The 19,128-nt window shown below is 43.7% G+C and overlaps 1 protein-coding gene across 4 annotated transcripts; it reads left to right on the forward strand.

Moving 5' to 3' along the window:
• Positions 1-38: 38 nt before the first annotated feature.
• On the forward strand, positions 39-17,950 carry tbc1d2 (TBC1 domain family, member 2). 4 transcript variants are annotated; one of them, XM_084009848.1, is made up of 18 exons: positions 39-333; positions 973-1,610; positions 1,737-2,753; positions 2,831-2,969; positions 3,971-4,091; positions 4,235-4,350; positions 5,672-5,916; positions 6,306-6,575; positions 6,766-6,870; positions 7,182-7,292; positions 7,396-7,568; positions 7,644-7,755; positions 8,220-8,420; positions 8,594-8,781; positions 8,988-9,108; positions 9,675-9,860; positions 15,613-15,734; positions 17,458-17,950. In XM_084009848.1, the coding sequence occupies exons 2-18, from the start codon at positions 978-980 to the stop codon at positions 17,669-17,671; spliced, it is 4,074 nt and encodes a 1,357-aa protein (XP_083865974.1). In that variant the 5' UTR covers positions 39-333; positions 973-977; the 3' UTR covers positions 17,672-17,950. The 4 variants fall into 4 exon arrangements, with proteins under 4 accessions (XP_083865974.1, XP_083865971.1, XP_083865973.1 ...); XM_084009845.1 differs by having other exon boundaries at positions 973-2,753; XM_084009847.1 differs by having other exon boundaries at positions 973-2,753; positions 7,182-7,286.
• The last annotated feature ends 1,178 nt before the right edge of the window (positions 17,951-19,128 follow it).

Here is a 19,128-nt window from a genome sequence, read left to right on the forward strand (position 1 = left end):
ACAAGTCTCGCGTGTTCTCGCGGTGATTTGATGATTCGTTGAGCAGAGCAGAAAGGAGATTAACCGGCTGGAGAAACTGGTCGGGAAGAGACCAGATACGGGATCTGCGGAATAACCGAGACACGAAGAAGAGGAAGAAGAGGAGGAGGAAGTAGACGACAACAACAAGAAAAGAAGATGAGGATAACAGCAGCAGCGTTTCTGTCTCACTGACTGTCTCACTGACTGTCTCACTGACTTCAAGTAGTTTTCTTTTGCTGAAGCTGCCAATCAAACAGGATCCAAACAGTAAGGTGTGTTCAAGCCACGCCCCCTCAGGTAAACACTGAACAGGTGAGGACACGCTGAAAATCCGTGTGTGTGTGTGTGTGTGTGTGTGTGCGTGCGCGTGCGTGCGTGCGTGCGTGTGTGTGTGTGTGTGTGGACTCAGTTATAGAATGTATAAATAATCAAATATACACACACATCACATGCTGTAGAGACAAGATGCCGTGTGTCTTCATCAAGACCAGGACCCAGTCCCAGTGTCCCCCTGACGGTCTAGACCCTGAACCTGGAGTGGCTGTGAGGCTCTGAACGTCTCACCAGACTTAGATGGTCGAATAATGGATTTACTTATATATACTATATATATATATATATATATATATATATATATATATTATAGATCTTAATCTTATGAAGTTATGGAATCTTATATATAGATCAGGTCATAGAATTCATAAAGTTCTAGAACATAAAGTTATTTTTAAAGTTGTAGTTTGATAAAGATCGAGGACATTTACGCTCATTTCCTGTCATTATGTCTCATTACTGCAGTAAAACTGTCTTTAAATACTTCTCACAAGTACTGCATTCCTGTAGTTCTCCCCTCATCAGGAAGTCCTGCTATGTTTTTATCGTTTGATTATTTATAATAAGAAGAGGTGGATGAATAAAGCCGACCCATCCAGATGAGTTTCTCCTCTTTAGGAACGATGGATGGAAGCGCCTCCACAGGAAGTCCCGGGTCTGCTGGGTCTCTCCGGCATCCTGCCAGGTCTCTCCGGCATCCTGCCCTAGCGGACGGGGACACGCTTCACATGGCTGATTGGATCTCAGCTCCTGAAGAGGATGACCGCCGGAGCAGAGCGTCAGTCAGTCCTGCAGAGACCCAACTGACTATAAAGAAACCAGACCATCTGGGTCTCTACGAACACACAAACCACAAGGGTCCTCTGACAGAACAAACAATACCAGAAGATTCTCCAACCAAACCAGCTCAGCTCGATGTAAATATTTCTACAGAGCAACAAAGACTGAGGGATCCCCCTTCTCCAAAAGATCAACCAGAGCCAGTAAAACCAGAACCACTGAAACTACATCCACATGAAAGGAAACCAGAAGAACAAAATCCAGTTGACTGCCAGGAATCCAAAACACAGGAGGATCTTTATCTTACAGATCAGAAACCTGTAGATGCCCCTCCTCCTCACCTGAACCCCAAGCAGGTGCCTCCTCCTCTTCACCTGAACACCCAGCAGGCTCCTCCTCCTCACCTGAACCCCCAGCAGCCTCCTCCTCCTCACCTGAACACCCAGCAGGCTCCTCCTCACCTGAACCCCCAGCAGGTGCCTCCTCCTCTTCACCTGAACATCCAGCAGGCTCCTCCTTCTCACCTGAACACCCAGCAGGTGCCTCCTCCTCCTCCTCCTCCTCCTCCTCCTCCTCCTCCTCCTCACCTGAACATCCAGCAGCCTCCTCCTCCTCACCTGAACCCCCAGCAGCCTCCTCCTCCTCACCTGAACATCCAGCAGGCTCCTCCTCCTCACCTGAACATCCAGCAGGCTCCTCATCCTCACCTGAACACCCAGCAGGCTCCTCATCCTCACCTGAACATCCAGCAGGCTCCTCATCCTCACCTGAACACCCAGCAGGCTCCTTCTCCTCACCTGAACATCCAGCAGGCTCCTCATCCTCACCTGAACACCCAGCAGGCTTCTCCTCACCTGAACACCCAGCAGGCTCCTCCTCACCTCAACCCCCAGCAGCCTCCTCCTCCTCCTCACCTGAACCCCCAGCAGGCTCCTCCTCACCTGAACACCCAGCAGGCTCCTCCTCACCTGAACCCCCAGCAGGCTCCTCCTCCTCACCTGAACCCCCAGCAGCCTCCTCCTCCTCACCTGAACCCCCAGCAGCCTCCTCACCTGAACCCCCAGCAGGCTCCTCCTCCTCACCTGAACCCCCAGCAGGCTCCTCTTCCTCACCTGAACCCCCAGCAGGCTCCTCTTCCTCACCTAAACCCCCAACCTCAGTCTTCTCCTCAGGTTCTGCCTTTGATCATCTGTTCGACCGAAGAGTCGAACTGGGCTCCACTGGTCCAGGATCCACCTGTCCTTGCTCCGCTGGTCCAGGATCTGCCTGTCCTTGCTCCACTGGTCCAGGCTCCGCTGATCCAGGATCCACTGGTCCTGGCTCCACCTCTTACCATTGAAGTGTTCTGTGACCAGGTGACACCTCGCCCTCTGGTTTCTTCTTCAGGAGACCCCAAACTTTGTGGCTTCCTTCAGAAGCAGGGGGGGCCCCTGAGAGCCTGGAAGCAGCGCTGGTTCACCTACGAGGAGAAGAAGAACCAGCTGTTCTACTACCGCACACCGCACGATGTCATGCCACTCGGCCGGGTGGAGCTCTGCAGCGCCACATTCACCTACCCACTGAAGGCAGAGCAGGGCACCTTCCACATCAAGACCCCTGAACGCACCTTTATACTCAAGGTGGGAGGCATGTAGACCTGGTTCTGGTCTTGGTCTGGTCTATGAACCAGACTTTAAATCCTGGTGTGTGTTCTCAGGCCGTGACCCAGGAGCTGATGCTATACTGGCTGCAGCAGCTGCAGGTGAACCGCTGGCAACACCGCCAGACCTCCGCCGGGCCAGACCACAACAGCAAGACTACGTCCGCTGGTCCAGACCACAACAGCAAGACTACAGGTAACAAACAGCAATGTCTGTGTGTTTTATAAAAACCTCTAGATAAATAGAGATCATGAGTCCTTCTGGTGCAAAGCTGGTCTGATGATGGTCTAACTGGTCTGATTCTCTAACTGCTTTGATGATAGCACTGTTGTACTTAATCTATCCTTGGTGAACAGCTACTACTTTACTCAGATGAGGATCGAACACTTGTTTCTATTTTTAGCGTCTGCTAAATGCCTGTAATGTAAATGTAATGGTCTAACTGGTCTGATGATGGTTCCCCTGCAGGTCTTCAACCACTCAGTCACTGGTGTGGTGTATTTATTAAATAATTATAATAACTTTTTTACTATGATAACTAGATTATATCACTGCTCAATTCACCACCCCGACGACATCACCAACTAATCAATGATTAAATGAATTGGCTACTGTTTGTTGATAACACTGGTCCCCTTAAAGGGACAGACCCTGGACAATGTCTCTGTGTGAGGTTAATGAATGTGTTTCTGACCACAAAGCTTTTATTTTGAAGGCCGTCCCTCCAATTCCTTCTCCACAGTGTCTTCCTCATGTTTCCTCTCTTGTCTGACATCATCATGATCCGCCAACGGGATGTGATGTCACCCTGACAGCACCAGGACCTGAACCAGGACCTGAACCTGGACGGTCTTCATCTTTTTCATGTGCTTCTTTAAGATAATAATCAGCTGTTTTTCAGTTTGCTGCTGCAGTGGAGACCTGGTTGTCACGTGGTTCTCATCTGGTTATCACCTGGTTTTCACTTGGTTCTCACCTGGTTCTCAAGGGGTCTGATCGTTTCCCCACTCAGTTACACCAGGACTGAAGTTCAGACCATGATCAGGATCAAGTACAGCTGGTTCTTCCTGCTAGAGGAGGACTACAGTACCAGGACTGAAGTTCAGACAAAAACTAAATAATAATAAAACATGTATGACTAATGATGATTTTTTAAAATTGAAATCAATGAAATCAGCTGATTTTGTGTTTGGCAGAGGACTTCCTGCCAGTATTGCGGACTCCTCTGGGTTTGGTGGGGGCTGAAGCCGCTAGCGTAGCATCTCCACAGACGCCGCTAGCCAACATGTCCATCAAACATCCGCTCATCGAGATCCAGTGAGTAACGTGGGCTTGTTTTACAGGAAGTGTTCACGTTCAGTATCAGCTGTGTTGAAAGCAAAGAGTCTGACAGAGATCAGACTCCATTTCCCATGAGCCCCTCTGCTTCTTGTAGCTGGTTATTATGTACTTGTGTGCAGAAACTCAGTTCACAGTCTTCGTAAGAGGGCGTCTCAGGAGTGGAGTCCGAGTGTGTTCCATGTAGACGCTCCAACGTGGACTCCACGGAGGTCTGTAGAGACCAGCACCACTATGAGTATGTACACTGATACCAGCACCAGTTAATAATACTCAGTATCAGCATGAATATTATTAGTACTCAGTCAGCTCTAAAAAATATGTGTAAAATACACTGGAACCTGTCCATACCTGGCACTTACTCGTCTTGAATTGGGACTGATTGAATGTGACTAAGGACTGGTTAAAGGTGACTAGGGGCTGGTTTAACGTGACTATGGACTGGTTGAATGTGACTAGGGACTGGTTGAACATGACTAGGGTTGGCTGAACATGACTAAGGACTGGTTAAATGTGACTAGGGACTGGTTGAATGTGACTAGAGACTGGATGAGCATGACTAGGGGCTGATTGAAAGTGACTAAGGACTGGTTAAAGGTGACTAGGGGCTGGTTGAACGTGACTAGGGGCTGGTTGAAAGTGACTAAGGACTGGTTGAATGTGACTAGGGACTGGATGAGCATGACTAGGGGCTGGTTGAACGTGACTATGGACTGGTTGAATGTGACTAGGGACTAGTTGAACATGACTAGGGTTGGCTGAACATGACTAAGGACTGGTTAAATGTGACTAGGGACTGGTTGAATGTGACTAGGGACTGGATGAGCATGACTAGGGGCTGGTTGAAAGTGACTAAGGACTGGTTAAAGGTGACTAGGGGCTGGTTGAATGTGACTAGGGACTGGATGAGCATGACTAGGGGCTGGTTGAAAGTGACTAAGGACTGGTTAAAGGTGACTAGGGGCTGGTTGAACGTGACTAGGGGCTGGTTGAAAGTGACTAAGGACTGGTTGAATGTGACTAGGGACTGGATGAGCATGACTAGGGGCTGGTTGAACGTGACTATGGACTGGTTGAATGTGACTAGGGACTGGTTGAACATGACTAGGGTTGGCTGAACATGACTAAGGACTGGTTAAATGTGACTAGGGACTGGTTGAATGTGACTAGGGACTGGATGAGCATGACTATGGGCTGGTTGAAAGTGACTAAGGACTGGTTAAAGGTGACTAGGGGCTGGTTGAACGTGACTAGGGGCTGGTTGAAAGTGACTAAGGACTGGTTGAATGTGACTAGGGACTGGTTGAATGTGACTAGGGACTGGTTGAATGTGACTAGGGACTGGATGAGCATGACTAGGGGCTGGTTGAACGTGACTATGGACTGGTTGAATGTGACTAGGGACTGGTTGAACATGACTAGGGTTGGCTGAACATGACTAAGGACTGGTTAAATGTGACTAGGGACTCGTTGAACGTGACAAGGGGCCGGTCGAACATGACTTAGAACTGGTTAGTGACTAGGGACTTGATCTAACCCCCACTTTTCTGTCCCTCCAGCTCCCAGTACTTCTATTGAGCCTCCAACCCCGCCCCCTCCCCTGTCATTGGCTGAGCCAGCGGGTCAGGTGTTCCTAGCCAAGAGCAGGGATTTGCCCTCGCTGTTCGACAGCTGGAGCAGGAAGACGAAAAGTCGCAGCGCGTCCACCATGACGATCCTCCGCAGAGACACGGCATCCTCTGACCAGACGTCTCGTCTCCAGCAGGAGAAACAGATGCTGATGGAGGAGGTCAAGGCTCAGAAGGTGAGCAATATCAGTGAATGATGTTTTTGTGTTAATAATAACAATAATAATACGTAATATTACTATTGTTGTTGTTGTTATTATTATTATTGTTATTATGAATATTATTGGTGTTAGTATTGTTGTTGTTGTAATTATTATTATTATTATGATTTTTTATTATTGTTATGATGGGGATAGGTTAATTGATGACTCTAAATTGTCCGTAGGTGTGAATGTGAGCATGAAGGGTTCTGTCTCTACATGTCGGCCCTGTGATAGACTGGCGTCCTGTCCAGGGTGAACCCTGCCTTCTCCCAATGACAGCTGGGATCGATCCTGAATATAGGATAAGCAGTTGACGATGGATGGATGGATTATTATTATTAATATTATATGTCCTGTCCCAGGAGCTGGTGTGGATCCTCCACAAAGCCTTGGAAGCGTCTCAGCTGGAGAAGCGAACCTGTGCAGAGTTTCTGGCGGAGAAAGGCGAGCAGGAGCGTCTGGAGCTACTGCGCCACCGCGAGCGCCTGGCGGCGGACCTGCGGGAGCAACTGGAGGACGCCAAGACGGAAGCGGAGGCAAGGACCAGGACTCTGGCTCAGAGGGACCGGGAGCTGGCTGAGCTGCAGGAGAGCATTGGGATGCTGATGGAGAAGAACAACGCCAAGCAGGAGGTGAGGTCATACTCTTCCCCTGGTTGTTGTCATCAGTCACAATTGATTTCAGACCAGCTGTTGTGAACAGAAGTGTATTGGATCAATTGATCAGAAAGAGTTCAGATGTGATTCAGGATCAGATAAAAGACCAGAAGAGACATGGATTAAGCTTACATTTACTTTAATGCCTCCTGTTGTTTCCTGTCAGGTGATCATAAAGCTGTCTGATCAGGTGACCGCATGCATGTCCTCCGGTAGAGGTCTGGACTCTCAGACCTTCAGACAGCTTCAGCAGGAGATCGAGAACCTGAAGGTGAAACTCTTTGAACTACACGAAGCACCCAAACACAAATATTCACAGCATGAATACGTTATTACTAACTTCCTGTAGGTCCACCAAAGACCGGGACCACAGAGTCACCTGAACAGGTTCAAGAGTAGAGACAAAGACTAACATCCTGTAGGTCCACCAAAGACCGGGACGTCCACGGAGTCACATGAGCAGGTTCATGTCTAGAGACGAAGTCTAACTTCCTGTAGGTGTTAGTGGTCATATTGGGACCAGTCTTAGAGATCCAGTACAACCTGGTTACTTTTACTTTTACTATCCCCCTGATTCTTCAGGACGATATCGAAGCCTATAAGACTCAGAACAAGTTTCTGAACTCAGAGATCTACCAGCTGACCAAACTGTGGAGGACCAGTTCGAAGCAGGAGAAGAGTCTAATGGTAAAGGTGGGTCCTACCAGAAACACTATAACCCAGTTTGATCACCTTAGATCTTGGGCTTGAGGAGCCTAGCTTCACTTTCTCAACGCTGTCCTCGGATTGGCTGCAGTGTGCCTACCTGGAGGCCAGCAACTGTCAGGTGGAGAGCCGGTACCTGGGGGTCCTGCGGCAACTGCAGGAGACCAAGTCTCTAGATCCAGTCCAGCGGGGGGCTGTCCAGAAGATGATCGAGGATGCCCTGAAAGGAGCTCTGAAGAGCGCCCTCAAGCTCAACGTGGCCAGGTACCCAGGACGGTCTCAACACAGCGGTAGGAAGACCAGCAACACCTGGTCCACTGAACTGTGTTTTGTCCTCAGAGACCACGATGAGTACGGCTTCAAGATCATCCCGGACTACGAGGTGGAGGACATGAAGCTGCTGGCCAAGATCCAGGCCCTGGAGATCCGCTCACACAATCTGCTGCATCAGGTAGACCCGTGTATCTGTAGACTGGTAGACCTGTAGGCTGGTAGACCCGTGTACCTGTAGACTGGTAGACGTGTGAACCTGTAGACGGGTCAACGTGTGCACCTGTAGACTGGTCGACGTGTGTACCTGTAGACTGGTAGACCTGTAGATTGGTAGACCTGTGTACCTGTAGACTGGTAGACCTGTAGACTGGTAGACCCGTGTACCTGTAGACTGGTAGATCTGTGTACCTGTAGACTGGTAGACCTGTATACCTGTGTACCTGTAGACTGGTAGACCTGTAGACTGGTAGATCTGTGTACCTGTAGACTGGTAGATCTGTGTACCTGTAGATCTGTAGACCTGTGACCAGTGTATATGTATAACTCACATTAAATTGAGAGCACCCCGATGATGTCAGACCTCACAGCAAAGAGGAACCAGATCTGACAGGATTTTTAAAGACCCTGGGTTTGTCCCTGCAGGAGGCTGGAGAGCGCCCCCTGTTAAGTCGCTGGGCCCAGTACCTCGCTGGCAGGTCTGATGTTGACCTCTGTCCCTCACCAGAGCTCAAAGGTCTGCTGCGAGGTGGCATCCCTCAGGAATACCGACAGCGGGTGTGGCGTTGGGTAGTCCGAGCTAGAACTAGGACCATCAGAGACTGTCACCCCCAGCGCTACCAGCAGGTATGTAGAAAGTATACACCTAATCCACTCCTGTCCCCACCAGTCCCCATCTGATCCACATCTGATCCGCACCAGCCCCACCTGATCACATTCTGATCCACATCTGATCTGCACCAGTCCCCACATGGTCCCCATGTTGTAACCTCCCAGTAATCCAGCTGCTCTGTTTCCAGCTGTGTGAGAAGAGTCGGACGTGTCCTCATCCAGCCTCCAGACAGATCCAGCTGGACCTCCACCGCACCCTGACCACCAATCAGTACTTCGGTTCACCTTCTAGCCCCGCCCTCCAGCAGCTCCACCACATCCTATTGGCCTTCTCCTGGCAGAACCCTGTCATTGGCTACTGCCAGGGACTCAACAGGTACACAGCTCCTCACTTTTTTATCAGTGTCCTCACTTTGTTTAAGTGTCCCCAATGGGTCCTCACACATATCATTAACATTGTCCAACTTGGCCCCTAACACCAAGTCTCAGAAACTAGACAAAATCCCCTCTCGCCTTATCCTGTGACGTGTCCCCTGACCTGTCATGTGACGTGTCCCCTGACGTGTCCTGCGTGTCTCTCAGGTTGGCGGCCATCGCCCTGCTGGTCCTTCAGAGTGAAGAAGATGCCTTCTGGTGTCTGGTGGCTGTGGTGGAAGACATCATGCCTCAGGACTACTACACCAAGAACCTGGTGGCGTCCCAGGTCAGGACACTTCTCCATTGATTGTCCTCATGATCAATTGCCCAGTTCTGTCCTACTTAAAGGGATCAATGGTTGAAAAATGTTTCTTATTTCTCAGAATGAAGCTCTGATCATCATTTACAATACAGTTATTGATTGATCAGTTATTGATTGATCAGAGTTATTGATTGGTCGTTGTTAATGCTAATCAGTGCTATGGATTTATCATCCAGACTTCCTTGGCCTTGTTCCTCTGCAGGTTCTCCTCCAGTAGGGATCCTTGTACAGGTCTGCTTTGGAGGCTTTTGGAGGAACTTGAGCTCGGTGTGGTCCCTGACCTGATGGTCCCTGACCTGGCAGTCTTGTTGTGGGCCCTTTAGGTCCCTGGTAGTCCCTGATTGGTTATTGAGCCTCCTTTATAGGGAGGGATGTCTTAGATGTCATCGATGACCTCACCATTAGGTTCATACATCTCAGTCAGTGGCTTCCATGGCACCATACTTACTGTTATTGATAAGCGTTATTTATTGATCGCTGTTATTGATTGATTAATTGGTGTTGTTGCTTGGTGGTCTCTGTGTGTCCAGGCGGACCAGCGGGTCCTGAAGGACTTTCTGGCGGAGAAGCTTCCCAGACTGGCATCTCACTTTGAGGACCACAGCATCGATGTGTCTCTCATTACATTCAACTGGTTCTTGGTGGTTTTTGTGGAGAGTCTTCCCAGCGACCTCCTGCTGCCGCTCTGGGATGCCTTCCTGTACGAGGGCACCAAGGTACCTGAACGCACCATGGCCGTCTTACAGGTGCACATTAAACACACAGAAACGCCGTTCTGTTTCCATCAGGTAGAACGTTAGTTTGAAATTAGAACGTTAGTTTAAAGTTAGAACGTTAGTTTAAAGTTAGGTTAGTTTGAAGTTAGAATGTAAGTTTAAAGTTAGGTTAGTTTGAAGTTAGAACGTTAGTTTAAAGTTAGGTTAGTTTGAAGTTAGAACGTTAGTTTTAAGTTAGAACATTAGTTTAAAGTTAGGTTAGTTTAAAGTTAGAACATTAGTTTAAAGTAAGGTTAGTTTGAAGTTAGGTTAGTTTAAAGTTAGAACATTAGTTAAAAGTAAGGTTAGTTTGAAGTTAGAATGTTAGTTTGAAGTTAGGTTAGTTTGAAGTTAGAATGTTAGTTTAAAGTAAGGTTAGTTTGAAGTTAGAATGTTAGTTTGAAGTTAGGTTAGTTTGAAGTTAGAATGTTAGTTTAAAGTTAGGTTAGTTTGAAGTTAGAATGTTAGTTTTAAGTTAGGTTAGTTTGAAGTTAGAACATTAGTTTAAAGTTAGGTTAGTTTAAAGTTAGAACATTAGTTTAAAGTAAGGTTAGTTTGAAGTTAGGTTAGTTTAAAGTTAGAACATTAGTTAAAAGTAAGGTTAGTTTGAAGTTAGAATGTTAGTTTGAAGTTAGGTTAGTTTGAAGTTAGAATGTTAGTTTAAAGTAAGGTTAGTTTGAAGTTAGAATGTTAGTTTGAAGTTAGGTTAGTTTGAAGTTAGAATGTTAGTTTAAAGTTAGGTTAGTTTGAAGTTAGAATGTTAGTTTAAAGTTAGGTTAGTTTGAAGTTAGAACGTTAGTTTTAAGTTAGGTTAGTTTGAAGTTAGAACGTTAGTTTTAAGTTAGAACATTAGTTTAAAGTTAGGTCAGTTTAATGTTAGAATGTTAGTTTGAAGTTAGAACTTTAGTTCCAAGTTAGAAGGTTGGTTTAAAGTTAGAACGTTAGTTTAAAGTTAGAAAGTTAGTTTAAAGTTAGAACGTTAGTTTAAAGTTAGAACGTTAGTTTAAAGTTAGAAAGTTAGTTTAAAGTTAGAACGATAGTTTGAAGTTAGATCGTTAGTTTGAAGTTAGATCGTTAGTTTAAAGTTAGAACGTTAGTTTAAAGTTAGAAAGTTAGTTTAAAGTTAGAAAGTTAGTTTAAAGTTAGAAGGTTAGTTTAAAGTTAGAACGTTAGTTTAAAGTTAGGTTAGTTTGAAGTTAGAATGTAAGTTTAAAGTTAGGTTAGTTTGAAGTTAGAACGTTAGTTTTAAGTTAGAACATTAGTTTAAAGTTAGGTTAGTTTAAAGTTAGAACATTAGTTAAAAGTAAGGTTAGTTTGAAGTTAGAATGTTAGTTTAAAGTTAGGTTAGTTTGAAGTTAGAATGTTAGTTTAAAGTTAGGTTAGTTTGAAGTTAGAACGTTAGTTTTAAGTTAGGTTAGCTTGAAGTTAGAACGTTAGTTTTAAGTTAGGTTAGTTTGAAGTTAGAACGTTAGTTTAAAGTTAGGTTAGTTTAAAGTTAGAACATTAGTTAAAAGTAAGGTTAGTTTGAAGTTAGAATGTTAGTTTAAAGTTAGGTTAGTTTGAAGTTAGAATGTTAGTTTAAAGTTAGGTTAGTTTGAAGTTAGAACGTTAGTTTAAAGTTAGGTTAGTTTGAAGTTAGAACGTTAGTTTTAAGTTAGAACATTAGTTTAAAGTTAGGTTAGTTTAAAGTTAGAACATTAGTTAAAAGTAAGGTTAGTTTGAAGTTAGAATGTTAGTTTAAAGTTAGGTTAGTTTAAAGTTAGAACATTAGTTAAAAGTAAGGTTAGTTTGAAGTTAGAATGTTAGTTTAAAGTTAGGTTAGTTTGAAGTTAGAATGTTAGTTTAAAGTTAGGTTAGTTTGAAGTTAGAACGTTAGTTTTAAGTTAGGTTAGTTTGAAGTTAGAACATTAGTTAAAAGTAAGGTTAGTTTGAAGTTAGAATGTTAGTTTGAAGTTAGGTTAGTTTGAAGTTAGAACGTTAGTTTTAAGTTAGGTTAGTTTGAAGTTAGAACGTTAGTTTTAAGTTAGAACATTAGTTTAAAGTTAGGTCAGTTTAAAGTTAGAACATTAGTTTAAAGTTAGGTTAGTTTGAAGTTAGAATGTTAGTTTGAAGTTAGAACTTTAGTTCCAAGTTAGAAGGTTGGTTTAAAGTTAGAACGATAGTTTAAAGTTAGAAAGTTAGTTTAAAGTTAGAAAGTTAGTTTAAAGTTAGAACGTTAGTTTAAAGTTAGAAAGTTAGTTTAAAGTTAGAACGTTAGTTTAAAGTTAGAAAGTTAGTTTAAAGTTAGAACGATAGTTTGAAGTTAGATCATTAGTTTGAAGTTAGATCGTTAGTTTAAAGTTAGAACATTAGTTAAAAGTAAGGTTAGTTTGAAGTTAGAATGTTAGTTTAAAGTTAGGTTAGTTTGAAGTTAGAATGTTAGTTTAAAGTTAGGTTAGTTTGAAGTTAGAATGTTAGTTTAAAGTTAGGTTAGTTTGAAGTTAGAACGTTAGTTTTAAGTTAGAACATTAGTTTAAAGTTAGGTTAGTTTAAAGTTAGGTTAGTTTAAAGTTAGAACATTAGTTAAAAGTAAGGTTAGTTTGGAGTTAGAATGTTAGTTTAAAGTTAGGTTAGTTTGAAGTTAGAATGTTAGTTTAAAGTTAGGTTAGTTTGAAGTTAGAACGTTAGTTTTAAGTTAGGTTAGTTTTAAGTTAGAACGTTAGTTTTAAGTTAGAACATTAGTTTAAAGTTAGGTCAGTTTAAAGTTAGAACATTAGTTTAAAGTTAGGTTAGTTTGAAGTTAGAATGTTAGTTTGAAGTTAGAACTTTAGTTCCAAGTTAGAAGGTTAGTTTAAAGTTAGAAAGTTAGTTTAAGGTAAGAACGTTAGTTTAAAGTTAGAAAGTTAGTTTAAAGTTAGAACGTTAGTTTAAAGTTAGAACGTTAGTTTAAAGTTAGAACGATAGTTTGAAGTTAGATCGTTAGTTTAAAGTTAGATCGTTAGTTTAAAGTTAGAACGTTAGTTTAAAGTTAGAAAGTTAGTTTAAAGTAAGAACGTTAGTTTAAAGTTAGAAAGTTAGTTTAAAGTTAGAACGTTAGTTTAAAGTTAGAAAGTTAGTTTAAAGTAAGAACGTTAGTTTAAAGTTAGAATGTTAGTTTAAAGGGACAGTGTGTAACATTTTAAGTAATTTATCAGCTAAAATCAATATCTTCATTCATAAATAGGTCCTCATAAGTGTATAATTACCTCTGCCAATAATCTGATTTATCCTCGTAAGCAAAGAGTTTCTTATTTGTATTTACGTTGGACGGGTAAGTCCTCAGCAGGCTTCCATGTCGTTCCACCATTTTGAAGACTATAACCTCCGGAGAGGGACAAAACACCTAAACGCGATTTCGTTCAGAGCCAGCGTGAATGAAAGGAGATCACATCAGCGAGAGGCGCTTCCAGACACGTAGGGTGCGTGCGCAGGACCGGCTCTCCCCCCTGGAGTGGACAGTGACTTTGACTGACTTTTTTTTTCGCCTGTGGGGCACAGATCTCGGATACTAGCGCACCCACGTCCCGCTGTTCCCCCTGGAGCTCCCAGAGAGCGACTTTTACTGAGCTTTGTTATTCGCCCGTGGTGGACGACCTCTTGCCTTTAACAGTCAGTGTTGTAATAATAATAATAATAATAATACATTTTATTTGTTTATTTGTTGGCGCGTTGTAAAGCAATATAAGCGCTTTAGTTACATTTGTTTGGGTTTTTGTGTGTTTAGTTGTTAGCCGATGCTATAGGCTACTAATGGAAGGCTACCAAAACTAAACCAATATCAACATGGCAACATAAATCACTATCTTGCTCCAGGAGTAATTACTTACTGGTGAAGTGGTTTTGGATGACATGTTGTCATAGCTTCTTGGTACATAACAGCTACCGTAGTTGCAACAAAGCGACGCGCTAGAGAGCACTATTCGTTTGAATGCAAAATACAATTTCACCACTAGATGGGAGTAATTCCTACACACTGTCTCTTTAAAGTTAGGTTAGTTTAAAGTTAGAACGTTAGTTTAAAGTAAGAATGTTAGTTTAAAGTAAGAACGTTGGTTTAAAGTTAGAACGTTAGTTTAAAGTTAGGTTAGTTTAAAGTTAGAACGTTAGTTTAAAGTTAGAACGTTAGTTTAAAGAAAGAACGTTAGAAGTTAGAAGATAGATAGATAGATAGATAGATAGATAGATAGATAGATAGATAGATAGATAGATAGATAGATAGATAGATAGATAGATACTTTATTGATCCCGAAGGAAATTCAAGAAAGTTAGTTTAAAGTTAGAAGGTTAGTTGGAAGTTAGAACGTTAGTTTAAAGTTCATTTAGTTTGAAGTTAGAACATTAGTTTAAAGTTAGGTTAGTTTAAAGTTAGAACGTTAGTTTAAAGTTGGAACGTTAGTTTAAAGTTAGGTTAGTTTAGTTAGTTTAGTTTGAAGTTAGAAGGTTAGTTTAAAGTTAGAATGTTAGTTTAAAGTAAGAACGTTAGTTTGAAGTTAGAACGTTAGTTTGAAGTTAGAAGATAGATAGATAGATAGATAGATAGATAGATAGATAGATAGATAGATAGATAGATAGATACTTTATTGATCCCGAAGGAAATTCAAGAAGGTTAGTTTAAAGTTAGAAGGTTAGTTGGAAGTTAGAACGTTAGTTTGAAGTTAGAACGTTAGTTTGAAGTTAGAACTGTAACGACCTGAGGCCGGCAAGGCAAGGACCCAATCGCACAACTCAGAAAAGTTTCAAATCAATAGAATTTATTTCACAAAACAAAACAAAGGGAAGCAGAAGCTACAAAATACGGTATTAACATAAAGCGCCTCCAAAAGGGAGGGAGGAAAGAAAACAGAATAACACTGGCCTAATCTGGCTAACACTATATTGACAGGAACAAGGGATATATGTCTAAAATATTTACAGAGGGAACGAAGCTAAATGCAAAGTACCAAAAAAAAGGGCTAAGCTAGAAAAGAGCAACGAGGGGGAAACTAAACAAGGCTGACCTAACAAAGTAACAAACAAGCAAAAGGATCTATGAACAAAGTGACAACGAAACAAACCATCAGCAGGAGTCGATGGTACGAGGTAATGGGAACAGGTGACACAATCAGGAAGAGGGCGGGACATCGCAGACAGCGGAAACAGAGGGGCAGGAAGTAAACATGCCTGAAACGAGAGGGAACACAGTTACTTCAAAATAAAAGACGGGACAACACCAAAGACAGGACAAAAACGGTAAACTTAACAGACAGATGCGGATCATGACAAGAACGTTAGTTTAAAGTTAGGTTAGTTTAAAGTTAGAAGGTTAGTTAGAAGTTAGAACGTTTGAATTTAGAACGTTAGTTTAAAGTTAATTTAGTTTAAAGTTAGAACGTACGTTTAAAGTTAGGTTAGTTTAGTTAGTTTAGTTTAAAGTTAGAAGGTTAGTTTGAAGTTAGAATGTTAGTTTAAAGTTAGAAGGTTAGTTTGAAGTTAGAATGTTAGTTTGAAGTTAGGTTAGTTTGAAGTTAGGTTAGTTTCAAGTTAGAACTTTAGTTTAAACTAACGTTCTAACTTTAAACTAACATTCTAACTTTAAAGTTAGGTTAGTTTGAAGGGAGAACGTTAGTTTAAACAAGTGTGTTCCTTTAAGAGGACTGAGAGTCCGCAGCCAGAGACTTGTTGTACTGACGGGTCACCTGTGTGGTTCTGGTTCCAGGTGATCTTCAGGTACACTCTGGCTCTCTTCAAATACAAAGAGGACGACATACTGAAGATCCACGACAGTGTGGAGATCTACCAGTACCTGCGCTTCTTCGCCAAGACCATCTCTGACGGCCGGTACAGATTACATTCATTACATTACATTAATTAATACATTCACTACCCCTATATATATTCAATTCAATTCAATTTTATTTATAGTGTCAAATCACAACAGAGGTCATCTCAGGACACTTAACACATTGAGCAGGACTAGAATACACTCAAAATTTCAAGAGTCAACACAATTTCAAATTCCCAACATCACCCAGGGGCAAGCGTTACAGCGACAGTGGCGAGAAAAAACTGCCTTAATAGGCTTTTAGGCAGAAATCTGGTGCAGCCCAGGCCCTTGGGTTCCAACTGCATTTGGTGTTGGTAGTATGGTAGTAGTAGCATTAACAGTAGTGGTGGTATTAACAGAAGCAATAGTATCAACAGTAGTAGTCCATGGCAGCAGGCACAGCCACGCCGAGATGGATCCATCCCAACCACGTTGCCGTAGACCAGAAAGCAGGAGTAGTTGAGCAGTCACACAGCGGGCAGGTGGAACTACAATGTGGTGTTTCCAGCATCATATATATATATATATATATAAACACTGTTTACAGTGGAGGTGGGGAGCTGTTGACTTCGACTGGGGATATCGTCGGGCGGTGGAAGGAATACTTCGAGGATCTCCTCAATCCCACTGACACGTCTTCCATTGAGGAAGCTGGAGACTCGGAGGTTCATCCACCCATTACTCGGGCTGAAGTTACCGAGGTAGTTAAGAAGCTCCCCGGTGGCAAGGCACCGGGGATGGATGAGATCCGCCCTGAGTACCTCAAGTCTCTGGATGTTGTGGGGCTGTCTTGGTTAACACGTCATTGCAACATCGCGTGGCAGTCGGGGACAGTGCCTCTGGACTGGCAGACCGGGGTGGTGGTCCCTCTATTCAAAAAGGGGGACCGGAGGGTGTGTTCCAACTATCGGGGGATCACACTCCTCAGCCTCCCTGGGAAAGTCTATTCCAGGGTACTGGAGAGGAGAATTTGGCCGATAGTCGAACCTCGGATTCAGGAGGAACAATGCGGTTTTCGTCCTGGCCGTGGAACACTGGACCAGCTCTATACCCTCCACAGGGTGCTCGAGGGTTCATGGGAGTTTGCCCAACCAGTCCACATGTGTTTTGTGGACCTGGAGAAGGCATTCGACCGTGTCCCTCCGACCGTGTCCCTCGTGGCATTCTGTGGGAGGTACTTCGGGAGTACGGGGTCGGGGGCCCTCTGCTAAGGGCTGTTCGGTCCCTGTATGACCGGAGCAGGAGCTTGGTTCGCATTGCCGGCAGTAAGTCAGACCTGTTTCAGGTGCATGTTGGACTCTGGCAGGGCTGCCCTTTGTCACCGGTTCTGTTCATTATTTTTATGGACAGGATTTCTAGGCGCAGCCGTGGGCCGGAGGGGATCTGGTTCGGGAGCCACTGGATTAGTGAAAGAAGTGTGTGTGTGTGTGTGTGTGTGTGTGTGTGTGTGTGTGTGTGTGTGTGTGTGTGTGGTGTGTGGTGTGTGGTGTGTGGTGTGTGGTGTGGGTGTGTGTATATACTGTATATATACACACACACACACATAGATAAACACACAGCGAGGACATTTCACGACTGGACACAGGTGGCATCCTATCACAGTACCATGAAATATATATATATATATAAATACAGTATTTATATATATATATATACCGGTATATATATATATAAATACAGTATTTATATGTGCACATATATATCTGTCTCGTGGATGAACCTGTCTCTCTCTGGCAGGAAGCTCACCAGCATCGCCTTCGGCGACTTGAACCCGTTCCCCGGCCGTCTGCTAAGGAACCGGCGAGCAGTTCACCTGGAGCGCCTGCAAGGGGAGCTGAAGGAGCTGGAGGAGCAGCAGAGGGAGTTCTTCATCACAGAGAGCACCACCCGGGAACACAAGGAGCTGGAGGGTCTGGTCAGCGAGGAGGAGGAGGAGGAGGAGGAGGTGTGACCTCCATCATCAGACACTTGGTCTAATATGTTTCATGGTCACTGTTCTGTTTAACAGGAAGTTGGTCTCGGTGCCGTCACCATGACGACTGTGTTTGTCTTCAACACGGTTCCTGTTCGCAGTGAGAACAGGAACAATGAACAATGAACCCCCTTCCATTGCATTCACATCACAACGAGCTGTTACCTGGAGCGCATGCGCCCTCAATGGGTTGCCAGCTATCTAATGGTTAATACACTATGATATGATATTAAAAAGACAAATAAATCTGATTGACAAGAGCTGTGACACTGTTTACAAAAAGTTACACCGACACCTTCATGTAAATGAGTGGAAGGAGGGAATACACTGTCTAGCTAGCTAGCAGTTACCGACACTGTCGTGTAACTGATAAATAAATATATAATATAAAATATTTAATATAAATACATACACTCATGTATGCAAATGTTGACAGCAAACAACCTATTGTTTAATTTCACTGTGAAAGTCCATAATCCATCATCAACTGCTTATACAGTCTATCACAGGGAGACATGTAGAGACAGACAGGTAACTAGTCTATCACAGGGAGACATGTAGAGACAGACAGGTAACCAGTCTATCACAGGGAGACATGTAGAGACAGACAGGTAACTAGTCTATCACAGGGAGACATGTAGAGACAGACAGGTAACCAGTCTATCACAGGGCCGACATATAGAGACAGACAGGTCTATCACAGGGAGACATGTAGAGACAGACAGGTAACCAGTCTATCACAGGGAGACATGTAGAGACACAGGTAACCAGTCTATCACAGGGAGACATGTAGAGACAGACAGGTAACCAGTCTATCACAGGGAGACATTTAGAGACAGACAGGTAACCTGTCTATCAAAGGCAGACATGTAGAGACAGACAGGTAACCAGTCTATCACAGGGAGACATGTAGAGACAGACAGGTAACCTGTCTATCAAAGGCAGACATGTAGAGACAGACAGGTAACCAGTCTATCACAGGGAGACATGTAGAGACAGACAGGTAACCTGTCTATCAAAGGCAGACATGTAGAGACAGACAGGTAACCTGTCTATCAAAGGCAGACATGTAGAGACAGACAGGTAACCAGTCTATCACAGGGAGACATGTAGAGACAGACAGGTAACCTGTCTATCACAGGGAGACATGTAGAGACAGACAGGTAACCAGTCTATCACAGGGAGACATGTAGAGACAGACAGGTAACCAGTCTATCACAGGGGGACATGTAGAGACAGACAGGTAACCTGTCTATCACAGGGCTGACATGTAGAGACAGACAGGTAACCAGTCTATCACAGGGCTGACATGTAGAGACAGACAGGTAACCAGTCTATCACAGGGAGACATGTAGAGACAGACAGGTAACCAGTCTATCACAGGGCTGACATGTAGAGACAGACAGGTAACCAGTCTATCACAGGGCCGACATGTA

The sequence above is a fragment of the Eutrigla gurnardus genome (assembly GCF_963514095.1).
Source record: "Eutrigla gurnardus genome assembly, chromosome: 5".
Lineage (NCBI taxonomy): Eukaryota > Metazoa > Chordata > Actinopteri > Perciformes > Triglidae > Eutrigla > Eutrigla gurnardus.

Excerpts from the sequence above, each read along its gene's own strand:
- tbc1d2 (XM_084009845.1), top strand. The coding sequence starts at position 978 with ATGGATGGAAGCGCCTCCACAGGAAGTCCCGGGTCTGCTGGGTCTCTC. Across the intron at positions 2,754-2,830 it reads AACGCACCTTTATACTCAAG|GCCGTGACCCAGGAGCTGAT; the intron begins GTGGGAGGCATG and ends GTGTGTTCTCAG. Across the intron at positions 4,351-5,671 it reads AGAGACCAGCACCACTATGA|CTCCCAGTACTTCTATTGAG; the intron begins GTATGTACACTG and ends CTGTCCCTCCAG.